Source organism: Pangasianodon hypophthalmus, chromosome 15 (assembly GCF_027358585.1).
Source record: "Pangasianodon hypophthalmus isolate fPanHyp1 chromosome 15, fPanHyp1.pri, whole genome shotgun sequence".
NCBI classification, from domain to species: domain Eukaryota; kingdom Metazoa; phylum Chordata; class Actinopteri; order Siluriformes; family Pangasiidae; genus Pangasianodon; species Pangasianodon hypophthalmus.
The window spans coordinates 14,157,506-14,171,675 of record NC_069724.1 but is presented as its reverse complement, the minus strand read 5'-3'; the positions used below and the strand labels follow the sequence as shown (position 1 = coordinate 14,171,675).

At 37.8% G+C, this 14,170-nt stretch overlaps 1 protein-coding gene and 1 non-coding gene across 3 annotated transcripts in view; both read right to left on the bottom strand.

Moving 5' to 3' along the window:
- chm (CHM Rab escort protein) overlaps positions 1 to 11,830 on the bottom strand; it is a 109,550-nt gene extending 97,720 nt beyond the window's left edge. For both annotated transcript variants that reach the window (XM_026941031.3, XM_053240377.1), the window contains exon 1: positions 11,721 to 11,830. In XM_026941031.3, the coding sequence (XP_026796832.1) occupies positions 11,721 to 11,772 (52 nt within the window). In that variant the 5' untranslated portion in view covers positions 11,773 to 11,830. The remainder of the gene's footprint in view (positions 1 to 11,720) is intronic.
- Positions 11,091 to 11,198, bottom strand: LOC113543405 (U6 spliceosomal RNA). Its single transcript, XR_003404413.1, has one exon. It is a non-coding gene; the product is annotated as a U6 spliceosomal RNA (small nuclear RNA).
- Positions 11,831 to 14,170: the final 2,340 nt, after the last annotated feature.

Below are 14,170 nucleotides of genomic sequence, written 5' to 3'. Positions count from 1 at the left end.
CGTCATGATGGCTATGACATATACTAAGTTTGGGCTGAATACGCTAAAGCGTTACAGAGTTATAACCTCACGTCCATTTTGGCATGCTCACTGTTGAATTCATTCATGAGTTATTTGTGAACGGTTTGGCTAATCAACTTGAATTCCATCAATTTTTGTTGGCACGGTCTGAAGATGATCTGACTAATTTTTCATGAAAATTGGATAAATGAGGTTTTCAAAGCATTTCAAAATAGCGGACAGCAACTTCGGCCGACAATGGCATAATTGGTTTCTGCACGTTATTCGAGAATGGTTTCGTCTATCAAAAAGCTTTTATTAACGTTTTGCCAGCATGGTCTAACGATGATCTGAGTCAAATTTGGTGAAGATCCGATGAACCATCTAAGATGATTTTGAAAAAGTAGGTTTTTCAAAAAATTCAAAATGGCAGAAAATCGAGTCAGGTGGAAGTTAAAAGATGATATGCATTCAACTTGGCATGAACTCTGGAATGAGAGAAAAATAATTTTCTAGCCCTTACGGTTCAAACGTTATTAGCATAAACATGAGTGACCTGTTGGTGGCGCTAGAGGGTTTGATATAGAGACTCCAAATTTGTCACAAGGTATACTCAAAACTGTCCGCAACAAGTGTGCAAACCTTCAGAACTTTCCCACAGGTGGTTCTATGGGCTGCCATAGACTTAAAAAAAGAAGAAAATATAATAACAAGAAGAACACTAACGATTACAAGAGGTGCCTATGCACATGCAGTGCTTGGCCCCTAATAATAAGAACACTAACGATTACAATAGGCGCCTACGAATCTGAGGCGCTTGGTCACTAAATATACTAAAAAATAATAAATACACAATCTAACAATACAATTAACTAATGCCAGGGGGAGCACATGTAAAATTAAATTAAATAAACATCAGATTATGCACAAATGCCAAAACTGAAACATGCAGTATATTCCAGGTTTTGGTAGCGTTCCTAATAGTGGAGGTAGACTAAGTATTAAAGTACATTTCAAGTCCTTTTTTAATAGAACCAAACAAGGGTTTAAATTTTACTACTCTGCATTTCTGAATGTAATACTTGGTTAAAAAAAAATATTAAATTACATATAAAGTAACTCCTTAGCTGACCAGAATGAGTAGTAAAACCAAGTAAAACATTCATCCAATAAAGTTTAAAGGCACAGTAAATGAATTCCACAATAAAAATAGAAATGTTCTGCCACAGTGTGCAGGTGTAATTACAGTTCCAGAATACATGAAGCAAAGTCTCAGAGTGTGAGACTGTCATCAATGTCCAATATAAAATGTGACAACAGAAAGGATTTTACTGAATAAAAGCAGTGAACGAGTGAATGAAACTCGCACACAGAAGTCAGCCTTACATGTTACACATAAAATAAATTAGAATGATATTATTAAAATCAATCCAGTATAGGTTAAATATGCTCGGCTGCAGATTAATGTGCTAAAGTAAAAGCACTCCATTTTAACATGTGCATGGCTTGATTTTTTTTTTTTTTTTTTTTTTTTTTGGCTTAACCACACTCAGATTTGATCAGGGGATAGCTGATACCAATTCACTAATATAACAATTATGCCTTTACCATCTGTCATACAGATTGATGTGCAAATAATGATGTGAATAAGCATTACTAGCCTACTCATTGAAGACAGAACCGACAGAAGAGCTGAATAAGGACTTTCCATCACCAGATAAATTAACAGACGGTTAAGCTAACAGATGGTTTAGCTACCTAATACAGCCACTGTGTCACTCAACACATACTGTTCAACCAGGGGAGTTTACTTTAAAAATGGACATGGCTTAACATTAATAGCATATTTTTTGTTCACATTTATTACATCTTCATTATTTTTCTTTTCAATTACTGGCACACTGACATCCGCTTTGGATCTTTTTTTTTTTTTAATTGCCGAATTGCTGATAGCAACTGGGTGACGCAGTTTTACTGCTCAGTTTACCGTTGCTATGAAAATTGGAGGAGAGCATGATATTTGAATCTCTATGGCCGACTGAAATTGCGATTCACCAACCACAGCTTAGAAATAGTCAATTTTTTCCAGGGAGCTAAAAAATAAAGACCCACCTTCCCTACCACAATATAACGTTCATTCATCTGTTACTTTAGATATTCTACAGGCGTTAATTGTAAACACACACAGCACTGTCATCCCGAAAGCGCCTGAAAACAGATTTTACATCATTACATACCCTTTTTCTTTTTTTTGGACAGTTTCTTTCAAAGGCTGTTATGTACATGAAGGCAACACTTTCTAAAAAAACTGAGAAGCACAATCATGTCCATACAAGATGAAAAGTATCGGATACAATAAATCAAAATTTTATTGTTTACACTTTATTGTTTAAAATTTTATTGTTTACACTCAAGATGTGTGTGGAACAATATTACTCTGAAACTCCTGATAAAACAACGTCACATCGTCAAATCACAACATGTCACAACATCTCATCATAACATTTCCAAAAATGCAACAGGACATACCTTCCTGCCAACCAATCAATGGTCACCTAAAGTCCAGCTGACACACAGCAATGTAGATATGTACTATACACAGATAACTTCCTGGAGGACTGCGTGTGAGAGCATCTCTGTGTGCCACGCATATCCATAAACCCACTCACTGTGCCGTGACACAAATACGAAAATACATGTCAGCGCAGAAGTATAAGTCAGGCCTTAATTGTACCTAAACACTGCTTAGAAAAAAAACCTGGGACAAACATACTGAGTAATCTTGACACTGTACAGACACTGTATAGGGGGCACATATTTGTGTCACCAGCAAACTAGCAACCAGCTGGCTCTGGTGGCCTTGCAAAAATTCAAGCAAAAGTGGGCCAGAGATCTTAATTTGTGCACCATCAATCATGGGCCAATGATGTTACACTTAGCCGTAGAGGTAGGTATCCCTTTGGCTTTCCTTTCTCCCAATAGCAAGAACAATGCACCCGTTCCCTAGGGAGCAGCTTCAGCTGTCCTGAGGATCTGGCCTGCATTTGAGTGCACTCCAAATCAGGACACTACAAAAAATGAGGACAGCAATATTCATGGGGTCTGAGGGAGTAAAGCAATCTATATGTTAGGCTGTGCTCCAAACCAAGAGGTGGAGCAGGTCCTATAGACCTGTACTTGCACAGTAGTGATTCTGAGAGTGGATTATGGAGGCTACTAGAAAGTAATTTGTAGGCTACATTTTAGGGCAGTGAAAACTAGCTTAAACTGGGACAGGCAGTGCTGGTCAGCCTTAATAACCTTTCAAAGTAGATCCGGATAGCAACTGTGAACAAAACACAAAATATCTGGCTTAATTTTGGGCCTTAATTTTTAGTAAGCACAACTCCTTAGAAAGCTTTATATTCCAAGGAGATCCAAGATTTTCTTAATGGTGCTTAATTTGTCAAAGCATATGCATATTTGCAAAAAAAAAAAAAAAAAAAAAAAAAAAAAAAAAGAGACTATATATACAACCTTCATGCCATCACAACTCTAAAAGTCATACCACCTTGTTGTTACTTTGAAGTATAGCAGCACTTTCATCATTCATTCATCTTCAGTAACTTCTTTGTCTGGTCAGAGTCATGGTGGATCCAGAGCCTATCCCAGGAACACTGGGTGCAAAGCAGGAATACAGCCTGGATGGGTTCATCACAGGGCACCATACATACATTCTCACACTAGTGAAACTGGCATAACCAATGCACCTAATGGCGTATTTTAGGGAGGTGGCAGGAAACATGCAAAACTCCACACAGACAGTAATTCAAAGAATCACAAAGGAATGCCAAAAGGCTGCTTAACAGATAAAAGGTTGTAAAATTCACATTCAAAAACAACAAAATTAATTATAAATATAGCTGCAAGTAGCAATTACGAGGCCAAGCACGAAAGAGCCAAAGTAAGGAGCTAAGCAAGCATCAGAGCATGATCACATAATATTTATGGAAGAACAGTTTTGAATATCAGAATTCCTTTGACAATTTTTGTTCAGACAGGTCTCATGATGATGTGAGCCAAATTTGGGGAAGATTGGACAACATTTTGAAGGAGAAGTGAGCATTAACTTCAGCATAAGCCAGAGAATTATAGGAAAAACTGTGAATTTAGCACAAATTCTTCAAATGATATAAGAAAAACAAACAACAGTTGTTACAGTTCTTGACCACAAGGTGGCACAGTCACGGAACTCCTTGGATACATTCAGGGCATGGTCAGGAAGATACTTATCAAGTCTCACGATGATACGTAGATGTATTGCTGAGATACACAATTTCTTTGATAATTTTTTTAGGCAGATGGCTCAAGATGATGTGAGCCAAATTTGGTGAAGATTGGACAAGATTTGGAGAAGTAGCAAAAAAAATGTAAGCATTTTTAGCATGTTATTGTAAATTCTGACCAGTAGGTGGTGCGTTCGCTAAATTTGTGGCATAGCCTCAGGCCATGGTCCTGAAGATGCCTACCAAGTGTGTCAGTGCGCAAAGTCGTTGCTGCAGCCTCATACCCATACAGCCTCATACCCTGTTTGGCGGCTTCACTGTCAGATTCGTTGGCCCATTATGGACAAACCGTTTGGAGCATTTAAAACACTTTTGATAATTATGTGAGACTTACTCTTCAGATTGTTCGCCAATTTTGGTGATGATGGGACAAAATTTGTAGGTGAAGTAGCCAAAAAACAGTTTTTGACACAATCCAAGATGGCAGAAAATCTAATTAAATGGAAATTGTGAAAATATGTGAAAAATTGTCTTGACCCAGGGAATCCAGGGATGCCTGGCTTTAAGTTCAAAAGTTATGATGATAAACGTACTTCCAAATTAGGCCCAAATTTGACCCAATGGTGGCATTAGCAGCACTTGGCCCAAATTTCGTCTTAATGCTCCTTAGACCTTTTCCAATCAGTGTGCCAAATTTCACAACTTTTTACCAGACGGTTCTACAGGCTCCCATAGACACCTTAGCCAAAAAAAAAAGAAGAAGAAGAAGAAAAAGCATAAGAATAATAACAAGAATGGTTTGACTAATCCAGTTGAACTCCATATTTTTTTTGTCTGCATGGTCTGAAGATGATTTTCATGAATACCAGACAAACGGTCTAGGAGGAGTTCGAAAAAGTAGGTTTTCGAAGCATTTCAAAATGCTGGACAGCAGGTTTGGCCAACCCTGGCATAATTGGTATCAATGTTCTCATCACGACACAAGGAATCTGTGAAGACCAGTCTCATGACAATAGGCAAGAGTAATCAAAAGCTATTAGCATTTTTTGAACTTTAAGGGCATAGTGCTGATGACACACATACCACTTTTCATAATGACCAGCCAAGACACTTCTGAAATACAGCATTTTACAACGAAATTCAAAATGGCTGACACCCAAAATTATGGCCCACAGAATTTAAGAGACCAGTTTCAGGATTTTAGAACAAACTGTTCAGAAGTTATAAGCAAAAATATGCTTTATTCATATCTCGTGAGCACTAGGTGGCGCTGTTCCGAAACTGTGCACGTATCCTCAAATCATGATGGCTATGGCATATACTAAGTTTGGTCTGAATACGCTAAAGCGTTACAAAGATATAGCCTCACGTCCACGCAGACCAGTCAGAGTGCCCATGCTGACCCCTGTCCATCGCCGAAAGCACCTACAATGGGCACATGAGCATCAGAACTGGACCATGGAGCAATGGAAGATGGTGGCTTGGTCTGACGAATCATGTTTTCTTTTACATCATGTGGATGGCCAGGTGCATGTACGTCACTTACCTGGAGAAGAGATGACACCAGGATGCACTATGGGAAGGAGACAAGCCAGTGGAGGCAATGTGATGCTCTGGGTGATGTTCTGCTGGGAAGCTTTGGGTCGTGGCATTCATGTGGATGTTATTTTGACACATATCACCTACCTAAACATAGCTGCAGAACAAGTACACCTGTTCATGGCAACGGTATTCCCTAATGGCAGTGGCCTATTTCAGCAGGATAATGTGCCCTGCCACAATGCAAAAATTGTTCAAGAATGGTTTGAGGAACATGACAAAGAGTTCAAGGTGTTGACTTGGCCTCCATATTCCCCAGATCACAATCCAATTGTGCATCTGTGGAACGTGCTGGACAAGTCCGATCCATGGAGGCCTCACCTCACAATTTACAGGACTTAAAGAATCTGCTACTAATGTCTTAGTGCCTGATACCACAACACACCTTCAGGGGTCTTGTGGAGTCCATGCCTAGATGGGTTAGAGCTGTTTTGGCGGCACAAGAGGGACCTGCACAATATTAGGCAGGTGGTTTTAATGCTATGGCTGATCGGTGTATGAGTGGACATCATGGTGCCATTTACTCCCATTGGGCCTCTTTCATCAATATCTTAGTAAAGTTGTGTGTAAATGTTTGCGTAAGCCAAACCAAACTACTTTTTTTTTTTTTAACCAGATTTACAAACGTTTCGGAAAGGCTGATTTACTCCATACTCATGTGTATGGTGATTACCCATAAAGTGAAAAGTGTGTTCCTGACACAGCTCATTTGTAAGCAGTGACACCCATAAACCTCCAAAAAAGGTCAAGTGCACAGGGGGCTGGGAGCACACAATGAACCATGAAAGAACTAGTACAAAGGTCTAGATCTAAAGATCTACACTGTACCCAGGTGATCATGCACACCAAGCACATCACACAGTGAAACTTCTATTTTAAAATTGTTTCAAGTGTTAAAAGAATGCCTTGGCAAATGGAATCAAATTAAAAGCCAGCTGTCATCTGTCGAAAAAAAGATGATCTTTACAAATCCTTTTCCTCATAAGCATGACCTTAATCTTCTGTCAGTTCAAGCATTTGTTTACAGCTTACAGCTGTGCGCAGACAAACCAGCCCTTCTTCAGTGTATACAAACGCACTTCTTCTGTTATAACTGAATGACTAGTTTTATTTGTCTTAATTTATGGGTCTGTGTTGGCTCACTTTCTTTATTCTTCATATTATTCAATTAATGCCAATGATATAAATGACTGGGTTTCACAAAATTCTCTCGATGGTATTCAGTCCCTGTAAATTATATGAGTTGAAGTCAACCAAGTCGAGGTTTACATTAGTTAGTCATCTTATGTGTAAATTTACACACACTCAGAAGCATGAGTAGGATACAAAATGTTTTTCCTAAATTTGAGGATTTTCATGAATACCAAATTTCTTGTGTAAATGCTTCTACAAATGATATAGAGTTCCTTCCAAAAGTATTGGAATGGCAAGGCCAATTCTTTTGTTTTTGCTGTACACTGAAGACAATTGGATTTGAGATCAAAAGATGAATATGAAATGATAGATGAGAATTTCAGCTTTCATTGCCTGATATTTACATCTAGATGTGTTAAACAACATGGAACCTTTCTTGTAAGACCACACAATTTTTAGGTAAGCAAAAGTATTGGAACAGATAGTCAAAGTAAATTAAAGCTGCAAGCAGTATTTTCGGGGGCCAAGTACCCAGACTCAGTAAACCACACATTTACAGACATGCTACAAGTGTTGCCTAAGCAATCACAGGAAAGCAGAACCATAACTTTAGGCAAAGAGATTCAAGAGTGATTTGTAGTTTCACTCATGATGTGTATGTTTTGACTACAAACATTGGTGGAATTCTCTGACTGCAGGAGGAAAGGTCTAGATGAAGAAATGGGCAGCAGGGTGGTATTGCTGCAGCATTGTTTAGACAGGTGTCAAGAATCACGTGAGCCAAATCTGGTGAAGATTGGACAAAATTTGGAGGAGTAGTGAAAAAACAGTTTTTAATAAAAGCCAAGACGTTCGGCAGGAAGTACACTTGAATTTCAGATGTTGCTGTGCATTCACAGGAAAAATGAACTGTGAATTTATCACAAACTCTTCAAATGATATAAGGAAAAAAATTTAAGTTGTTGCAGGTCTTTACCACAAAGTGGCACAGTCACAAAACTTCTGGGTACATTTAGGGCATGGTCCTGAAGATACTTATCAAGTTACGTGACGATATGTATCTGCATTGCTGAGATACACCCTCACATCCTGTTTTTTTTTTCATTTGCCAGCAAGTTACTGAAGAACGGGTTTGAATATCAAGATTCTTTTGATAACTTTTGCTCAGAGAGGTCTTAAGTGAGCCAAATTTAGTGAAAACTTGACAAAATTTGGAGAAGGAGTAGCAAAACTGGCAGTTGGATGCAAGCATTTTTGGCATTTTATTGTAACTTTTGACGAGTAGGTGGCACTATCATGAAATTTGTTGCATAGCCTCAGGTCACGGTCCTGAAGATGCCTACCAAGTTTTGTGTCAGTGCACAAAGTTGTTAATGAGATACATCCTCACTTCCTGTTTGGTGGCTTCGCCATCACATTTGTTGGGCCATTACAGGCAAACTCTTTGGACTATTCAAAATTCTTTTGATAATTATTGTGAGGTTTACTCTGAAGATGACATGCGACAACTTTGGTGATGATTGGATAAATGGGTGGGTTGAAAATCTAATTCATTGATGTCAAAAACTGGCATCATAAGGTGCATTGAACTCGTCACGACCCAGAGAATCCAGTGATGCTTCTAAATTTTGGACACACTGTTCAAAGGTTATGACCATAAATGTATTTCCAAATTAGGCCCAAATTTGACCCAACGGTGGCAATAGAGCGTTGGCAACACTCGGCCCAGGTTTGGACAGAATGTTCCTTAGGCCCTCCCCAATCAGTGTACCAAATTTCACAACTTTTTACCAGACAGTTATATGGGGTCTATGAAGTCCTTTGTTGTGTTGGCAGTGTGTTTTGGGTCATTGTCTTACTGCATGATGAAGTTCCTCTCAATTTGATTGGATGCATTTCTCTGTAAACTGGCAGGCAAAATGTTTCTATAGACTTCTGAACTCATTCTGCTGCTACAATCATAAGTTACATCAACAATAAAGATTAGTGAGCCCATTCCAGAAGCAGCCATGCAAACCCAAGCCATGACACTACCTCCACTGTGCTTGACTGATGAGCCTGCATGTTTTGAATCAGATCCTTTCTTGCTCCTAACTTTGGCTGTTCCACCAATTTGGCAGAGGTTATTCTTGGTTCCAGAACTTTTGTGGCTATATTTCTGCTCTCAAAGTCTTCTCTGAATGGTAGATTGTGGTACTTTCACCCCTGCCCTGTGGAGATTGTTGGTGATGTCACTGACTGTTGTTTTTGGGTTTTTCATCACAGCTCTCACAATGTTTCTGTCATCAACTCCTGTTGTTTTCCTTGGCCAACCTGTTCAATGTCTGGTTGTTAGTACACCAATGGTTTCTTTCTTTTTCAGAACATTCCAAATTGTTGCATTGGCTATGCCCAATGCTTGTGCAGCGGCTCTGGTTGATCTTCCCTCTTTTCTCAGCTTCAAAATGGCTTGCTTTTATCCCATATACAGCTCTCTGGTGTTCATGTTGGTTTATCAATTTTAATAACAAATGCAGTCTTCACAGGCAAAACCTAGGGCTCAAACCAAGAGTAGACATTCAGGCTACTAATTGTTTAAACAATCAGTCTAATAAGACACACGTGGGCAACAAGAAACACCTGTCAGTCACATGATCCAATATTTTTGATCACTTGAAAAATGGGTAGGTACAAATAAAAGGTGTCATGTTCTAAGTTGTTTAACAAATCTAGATGTAAATATAAGGAAATGAAAGCTGAAACTTTATTGTCTCATATTCATCTTTTGATCTCAACTCCATGTCTTCAGTGAATTCCAAAAACAAAAGAACTGGCCTTGCCGTTCCAATAGTTTCAGAGAGGATTGTATGACTAAATCAGCTCATATTCAGCTTGAAAAATGAGGCCCACTGTGTGGTTTTGAACCCATTTTTGGTCTAATTGGAAGTCACCGTCTTGTGAAAATTGGAGCCAGAGTCTGTGCAATAGAGACCTTGGAGCCAGAGCGTGTGCAGTAGATACAGCCAGTTGGACAGTGCGTCCACCTCCTGTCCACTCATACTGGTTGTGGACACTCCTGTCATTCAAGCCAGTAGCATGGACATAGAGAGCCATTACTCAAAGTGCTTAAGATGGCACACTGAACACTATCTGGTAAATATAGCATTATTAATATGTAAAATGCTAAATTGTAGTTGTATTCATTTGTTCAAGTATATAAATTTTATCACTGTCAGGAAAAGATTTTGAAGCTTTTAGATTCATGGCTGACTGAGCTACTGTTTGCTAGCTAGCTGACATTCACTAAACCATTATGCTAAAGAATAAATAAAAAAAAGAACCTCAAGCATAAGTAGCTGTTATGTACTAACTGAAAATATACTGCTAAACAGCATTTACACTCACCACTATATATTTTTGAGGAACAAATCACTGCTCTGCATAATCATCTAGCTCTGACACCTGCAGTATATTACACATCTGAATGGAGAAGTGCACTCTGCAAGAGGAGTTTGTTTAGAAAGGAGTGACTAGCTAACCTTTCCAAGCTACTTTGAGTGTTAGCTAAGGTCATACAGTCAATAGTAAAATATTATAAAATTTGGTCTGCTAGTTATAATATCAGCACAACGAGGTAGCTTAGACATCAAACTGCAAAATTAGTCCCCACAAAGGGTCTATTAGAACAGTTTACAGCAGAACAAGACGTGATTTTGTTATAGAACAGTCAAAGCTGTCAACACTGTAATCTACAAAGTTTTAAAGATGTTAAATGAAGTTCGCTGGGCTGCAATCTCAGTAAACACTTCAGGTCCTTCTTGGAAAGTGTGTGCACATCACTGTCAAACACCTCATCAATCATGTCCTTTCATTTATCATCAAATAACTCATACAAAACACATTTACCATAAAGAAAAAAACTAGGGAGATATCAAAGTCAACTGAACTTGTAAAAATGACAGAACACTATTCACAAAAATTATTTGTGGAGAATTTGTGGGGGGAAAAAATTGTGGACGTTTGGCCTGTGTTCCATTCACTAACATGGGAATGGGCGGGGTTAAAAATTGTACTGCAGCCAGCCACTAGAGGGCCTCAGAGACATTTTTGCTTCAGTTTTTAATTCCTGTTACAATTTTGCGTCGCATCCTTGCGCAGGGGCCATACGTTAATCTTCTCTGTAACAGTCCAATTTTAGTATATGTGCTGCCGTGCTGTTACGACGTCCACCCATATATACAGTCATTGGTCTAGGTGCGTAAACAGCTAGGAAGAGGAAAACGAGGTCTTTTGTTGCATCTTTTCCATTGCTACCAGAAGATTTTCCAAATACCGTCCAGTGAAGAGTCAAAGCTACATTGCAGAAATGTCCAAACTAACTAGCAAAAGCAGCCCACTTTACTACAAATACTAAGATGTATTACTAGTCTATACTGTAATGTTCGCTCATCGATAAACTCATCGGTTCCATATAGATACAATCGCATATCAAGCTGAAATGTTGGTTTTGTGATGTCGCGACGACGGTGATTAATATGTTTTCCTGTGTCAACACCGCCTCGTCATTTCGTTTTGTAGAAAGCATTAGCATTAGCTAGCAACCCAGTCTAGACACACCGATAGCGTAACGGGGTTTGTTTTATATTAAAGATCAAGGCTGCCAAAGTATTCCTGTTAGAGCACAAATTATATAAGTTTGGAAACTATTACAATGATGTTTCTTTCCCTAATACATCTTCTTACCTGTCCCAAGGATGATAACGTCAAATTCGGATGGGAGGTTGTCGGCAGCCATTTTGGATCTATAACCGTCACGTGACACAACAAAGAATGACGCGAAAATTTTCTGTTTCATGATTTGAAGATATGAAGATTAGTATGAAAGAAAATTTTGAAAATAAAATACAAATAGCCAATGGTATCTTGAATAGCTGGTTACAGAGAGATGTATCAATTTTCGGGAGAATTCTTCTATCTAAAGTTGAATATCTATCTAGACTGATTTATCCAGCTCTTGCTTTAGCTCCCTCTTCAGTTATTATAAAAACAAGCAATCAAAAAATGTGACTTTATTTGGAGGCACAAAACTCATTATATTAGAAAATCTGATATTATCAAAGGGTACGAAGAAGGTGGTCTGAATGTAACTGAATTTGAGAGTATGAATACTTTGTAAAAACTTAAGTGGCTTCAAATGTTTTTATGTAATACTGAGAGCTTTTGGTATGCAGTGCCTTCAGCTTTGTTTCGTAAAGTGGGTGGTATCTGCAACCTTCTAAATGTGACTTTGATTTACCCAAACTTCCAGTGAAGCTATCAGCATTCCACCAACAAGTCTTATTATGCTGGAAATTGGCACACACACACACACACACACAATTTTTTCACCCCACAATACTCCTGTATGGAATAACAGATATATTCTACACAGAAACAAATCCCTATATTATGAGGACTGGCTAAATAGAAATATTTGGTCAGTGTTGGATTTAATGGATGAGTCTGGTAATATGTTAAATTACAATTTACTTTAAAACATGGATTTGCCTGTCATCCAAAGCAATTCTTTACTGTTATTAATGCAATACTCTCAGGTGTAAAAATGTTAATGAGATGTTCCCTTTCCTACTCTAAAATTACTGCAGTCCTTCCCTTATTATATGTTGGTGATAGAGAATAAACTCTGCACTAACAAATATATAAGAAAATATATCATCCAATCATGCTACCCTTGTCAAATATTAAATTAGATCATACATTTGATAAAAACAATGTTAAATATTTCAGAACAGCCTATCTAAAATTTCCTATTCTCCCCAAGGTAAAAGAAATACAATTTAAAATATTAAATGAGATATATCCCTCCAATAAATTTCTACATTCAAAATTTAATTTTGAAAACGAGCCTTGTTGTTTATGCAAACATTTAGTTGAAGATACAGAACATATATTTTTTACATGTAGTTTGTCTCAGTCTTTTTGGACAGCATTGCAGGACTGGATGGTAGAGAAGGGTGTGGTTGCTGATGGTTTCACTCTAACCTTACAAGATGTAATGTACGGAATAACCAAAGAGTGCTCTGTTTTGTATGAAAAAAAGTGATGTTTATTTGTAAAGCAAATTTTAAAAATAACAAACCTTGACCAGTGTGCTGCAGAAAAGCTCAAATAAAATCACTCAAGTTAATAAAGTTGATCATATCGAGTAAATAAAACTGATAAGAGTGCTGAAATAGATTTGATCAAAAGACAGATAAAATAAAAAAAATTACAAAATATATCAATTAAAATAGAAAACACGACATTAGAAAATGCATGCCTCTGTATCAATATACACCACACATCTCACAACTATGCACAAGCCAAAGAGAAATGGGACAGAGATTATGGGAAGACCTGATTGAAGGGGTAGACTGTTCCATAATTTTGGGGCTGTAACTGAAAAAGCAGTCACCCTTTGACCTCAGCTAGGATCATGGGAGCTTGATTGACCCTTAGGTAGTGTCAGAACAGATTAATTCTGAAATGAAATGTGTTGCTAATCCATGTGATGTCTTAAAAGCAAACAATAAAACCTTGAATTCAAATCGTGAGAAAGATAACTGACTGATCCCTTCGTAAAGAAAATTACAGTAGTTGAGACAGGATGTAATGAAGGCATGAATAATGATATCCGTGTTCTTAAATGTGAATAGCTCTAAGCTGTAAAAAGCTTGCATTCATAACAGCTTTAATTTGTTTGTCAAATTTTAAGTCGGAATAACAGATAACAGATTTTTTTTTTTTTTTTTACATGGTTAGGTACATTTACAAACAGAGGGCCTAGGTTGTTACAAAAATGTTTGAAGTAACTAGAGGATCCAAACAGAATAACTTCATTATTTAGCTGAAGGAAGTTCATTGCTATCCAAGTTACATTAGTTACACATGGAAAACGTTCCACCATCTTTTATATGGATAGTGCTGCATTTGACTGCAGGTTGTAACTTGTAATTTCTGACATCTGACTAGAAAAAAAAAAAAAAAAACAAACAAAGAAAATGCCTCCTCAAATCAGAATTTCCATATGGGAACTCAATCTCCTCAACCCCAAGTTCATCAAATGATGTCTAATCAATACGGCTGCTCACAGTACATAAAGTAGCACCACCTACCTTTAGATGAGTTATGCTATACATACTAGTATTTACTTT